Source organism: Xiphophorus couchianus, chromosome 14 (genome assembly GCF_001444195.1).
Source record: "Xiphophorus couchianus chromosome 14, X_couchianus-1.0, whole genome shotgun sequence".
NCBI classification, from domain to species: Eukaryota; Metazoa; Chordata; class Actinopteri; order Cyprinodontiformes; family Poeciliidae; genus Xiphophorus; species Xiphophorus couchianus.
In genome coordinates, this window is record NC_040241.1 from 25,195,442 (window position 1) to 25,199,067 (window position 3,626).

The following is a 3,626-nucleotide window of genomic DNA, read 5'->3' on the forward strand; positions in this document are numbered from 1 at the left end:
TTATAATCGTGATAGATATAATAGTGATAATCGTTAATGTTATAATTATAATCGTGATAGATATAATAGTGATAATCGTTAATGTTATAATTATAATCGTGATAGATATAATAGTGATAATCGTTAATGTTATAATTATAATCGTGATAGATATAATAGTGATAATCGTTAATGTTATAATTATAATCGTGATAGATATAATAGTGATAATCGTTAATGTTATAATTATAATCGTGATAGATATAATAATGATAATCGTTAGCGTTGCTAATAACCTGCTAGCAGGAGAATCTGGATCTTTAACGGATTAACAAGAAACATTCAGAAAGTCCAAATGATGAAACTCTCTAACTATTAAAAATGTTGCTGATCTCAGCAGCTCCTCTCTGTAAACTGATTAATATTTTATTAAAGCCAGACCCTGAGGCCAACCCGATGAGGAAATCAGGTCGGACCGACCCAGTTCTCCTCTGAAGTCGTTTAGTTTCTGATCACTGAGGCGTCAGGAGAATAAAACTCATTAGTTCTGATGTTTCTCTGTCTGAACGTTGCAGCTTCTCTGCAGCTCTGAGGTCTTTAACTAACGAAGCTTCAGTTCACCTGCTTGTTCTGACAGAAAGTCGCCTGCTGGTGTTGATCTCAGCAGAACCCGGTGGAACCCAGGAAGACAGAAAAGCTCCGAGAAATTCAGGTCAACTATAACAATAATCTGTTGGAAGAAAAACTTTTCTGTTCAGATTATTGGAGCAGCCAAAGCCAGACTCAGAGGAGGAATCAGTCCAGGTGCTTTTCAGCTGTTTGGTTCCCTGCAGGTCAGAACCAGAACCGAAGCAGCAACAATCAGAACAACGACTAAAAGAACTGAAACTATCAGTCCCAGGTGCAGGTTTCTGGATCCAGTGTTTCTGCTTTCCTCTGGGTTCCCTGCAGAACAGAACCAGGTGTTAGTCTGATCCGACTGCAGATCATCCTCTGCTGCTCTGAGAATCAACCTCACCTGGAGGAGGGGGCGGAGCTACCTGCAGGTAGATGGTGCTGATGAGCTTCATGTTAGCGTTAGCTTCTCCTGCTTCTCTCTGGGCGACTCCACACTCGTACGCTCCGGTGTCGCTGGCCGTCAGGTTCTTCAGAACCAGAGACACGTCTCCGTCCTTCACCGCTCCGTCCAGCAGAGCCACCCGGGTTCTGAAGGACGGGTTCTGGTTCTCCTCGTCCAGACGCTCGTCTCTGTAGCGAAGAACATAATCTGACCCCAGATCAGATCTGCTCCACTGCACAGCGATGAGCCGTTTGTTCCCAGCAGCTCTACATGGCAGAACCACGTCCTGACCCGGTTCTGCTGTCACGTTCCTCTGATCTGCACAACAGAGAGGTCAAAGGTCAGCGCTGAAGGCCAAAGTAAAGCAAGCTGACTTTACGACAGAAGGGAGGTCAGTGAATCTACAGGCTAATTTCTTCTTCTTCCCTTCATTTAAACGCTTTCAGTTTCTGATGCTGATTATTTACAACAGCAGAAGAAGAAATGTGATTCTTCCATGTAAATATGTTCATGTTTATTATTAAATATGTTTATTATGAAGGAATATCTTCAGCTGAAACATGAAGAAAGAAGTTTGATCGGAATGATTGATCAACTTCCTGTTAGTGAGTTTTAGTCTCAGAAAACTTTTAACTTTGTTTTCTGTTGGTGAAGCGATTAGTTTCACTCAGAGCAAATATTAAAATATTAATATTTTAGAAATTCAGCCTTAAATATGATTTTATGAAAGGAAACAAAGAGAGAATTAATGAGCCATGTTTTCATTTTAAGCTTTATTGTTAGAGTTTATGATAAATTATTAGACGCTTTATTAGCAAGATGAAGCTGAGAACTGCAGATGATTCAGGAGGTGAACTATGAACATGAATCGATTCATTTTACCTGACTGAACTGAACTAGTTCTGGTTGCTGCTGGGTTCAGGTCCAGTTTCCGGCAGGCTGGGTTTATGATGAACTGTATTTAATGATAAATTATCTGTATGTTTTATTAAATCTGAGTCTTTGAGTCCAGCATTGATCAGATGTGAGTTAATAATTGATCTCAGTGGTTCTGACCTGTTAACTGGCGGCTTGTTGCTGACATCAGATGATGTTTATATTTCCAGGCTCGTTATTTGAGTCATGCAGCAAACGGACCGGGACTGAGAGCAGAACTAATGTTGATGTTTGTTTAGTCTTTCAAACATTTAATAGGATTAAAAGCTCAGAGGATAAATGGAGCAGAAAACCTTCAGCTCTGAAAATGAAAGTCTGTTTTAGGTTTTCTGGTGAATCATAACCCAGAGGGACTTTCTGTCCTTCTGCCCCGTTTCTGCCCTGCATGGTGGGGCGGGGCGGTTGGTGTTGCCCCACCGGTCGCCATGGCGATACAGCAGACAGGAGGAAACCAGAACCTGTTTGCATGAAGTTCTCTAATAATCAACTGAGAAAGAAAATGTAAAATATTTCAAAGAAAACTTTAAATCTAAAGTTCACTTTTAGTGTCAGAATTTCACAAAACCATCCAACTGACTAATTTAAAGGATTTGACTCATTTAGTAGCAAATTGTCCATTTTGTGTTATTCTTAAATTAATGTTTTCCTGCATGTTGTAATTTAATGCTTCATTCTGTTTAACTTGATCAGATCAGATTTATTGTCATTGTCATCAACAGATTACAACGAGACTGAGATTTACTCAACTGGACAGACTTTGAGTCGGAGCACCAAGTCTACGCTCGCCGCCATTTTGGTTTGATTAACGTAGAAAAAGACGACCAGCTGCTGGAAGTTCTGGTTTCATCTATTATCTGTTTCTCAGCTGAGATTTAAAAATCCTAACATCATTTCCTTAACTGAGTCTGAATAGCGCAAACGAAGCTGATCAGTTATTGATTATAACTGATCAGCTGTCATTATTGTCATTATTAACTGATTATTTGTGGCTGTGGCCCGTTTCCTGCCGTTCAGCCACAGGAGGGTGGATCTAAAATCAGCGGCTCGCTTGTTAAATAACCTGGAAGCTGTTAAAGAAAAACCAAAAACTCTCCTTTTTAACCGCAGACAGACTGAAACTGAACCACCGAACCTCAGGTTCTGACCCGATAAATGTGATCATATTCACGTCCTGCTCACCTTGACAGTCGGTGGGGAAGATTAAAGTCAGAACCACTAGAAGAGTCAAAACGTTTTCTCCACTCATTTTCCTTTCTGTCGTCGCCGTTGGTTTGAACAGAACAGTAACTAACCAGTAACTAACCAGTAACTAAACACTGATAAAGCTGTTGCTCTTCCAGAAACTGTCAGCTCGCTGGAAGTTCCCAGCTGTCGGTCCGGTCGGTGAGGATGGACCTGCTGCTGGCAGAGCTGAGAGCAAATGACTGCAGGATTCTGTCCATGGTTTATAACTGGGAGGAGAATCTACAGGAAACTGATCTGGACTGGAGAGACTGGGAACAGAGGAGCGCAGACTGTTACTGGTTCAGACTGACTGGTTCTTATATAGACTCACAGTGAAACTCCCAGCAGGGGGCGTTTCTACTGAACCACGTGATCAACTTTATGATTTCCTAAAGGCTTGAAGGTGTTAGTCTGATAACTGAACTCT

General features: G+C 41.2%; 1 protein-coding gene across 1 annotated transcript; it reads right to left on the reverse strand.

Annotated features, from left to right (window-relative positions):
• LOC114156852 (CD276 antigen homolog) lies at positions 1-3,576 on the reverse strand. Its single transcript, XM_028037380.1, has 3 exons — positions 3,155-3,576; positions 998-1,357; positions 1-924 (listed from the first exon to the last, which is right to left on the reverse strand). Exons 1-3 carry the CDS (start codon positions 3,219-3,221, stop codon positions 791-793), a joined length of 561 nt encoding a protein of 186 aa, XP_027893181.1. The 5' UTR covers positions 3,222-3,576; the 3' UTR covers positions 1-790.
• Positions 3,577-3,626: the final 50 nt, after the last annotated feature.

Excerpts from the sequence above, each read along its gene's own strand:
- LOC114156852 (XM_028037380.1), bottom strand. The coding sequence starts at position 3,221 with ATGAGTGGAGAAAACGTTTTGACTCTTCTAGTGGTTCTGACTTTAATC. Across the intron at positions 1,358-3,154 it reads CTTCCCCACCGACTGTCAAG|ATCAGAGGAACGTGACAGCA; the intron begins GTGAGCAGGACG and ends TCTGTTGTGCAG. Across the intron at positions 925-997 it reads AGCTCCGCCCCCTCCTCCAG|GGAACCCAGAGGAAAGCAGA; the intron begins GTGAGGTTGATT and ends TCTGTTCTGCAG.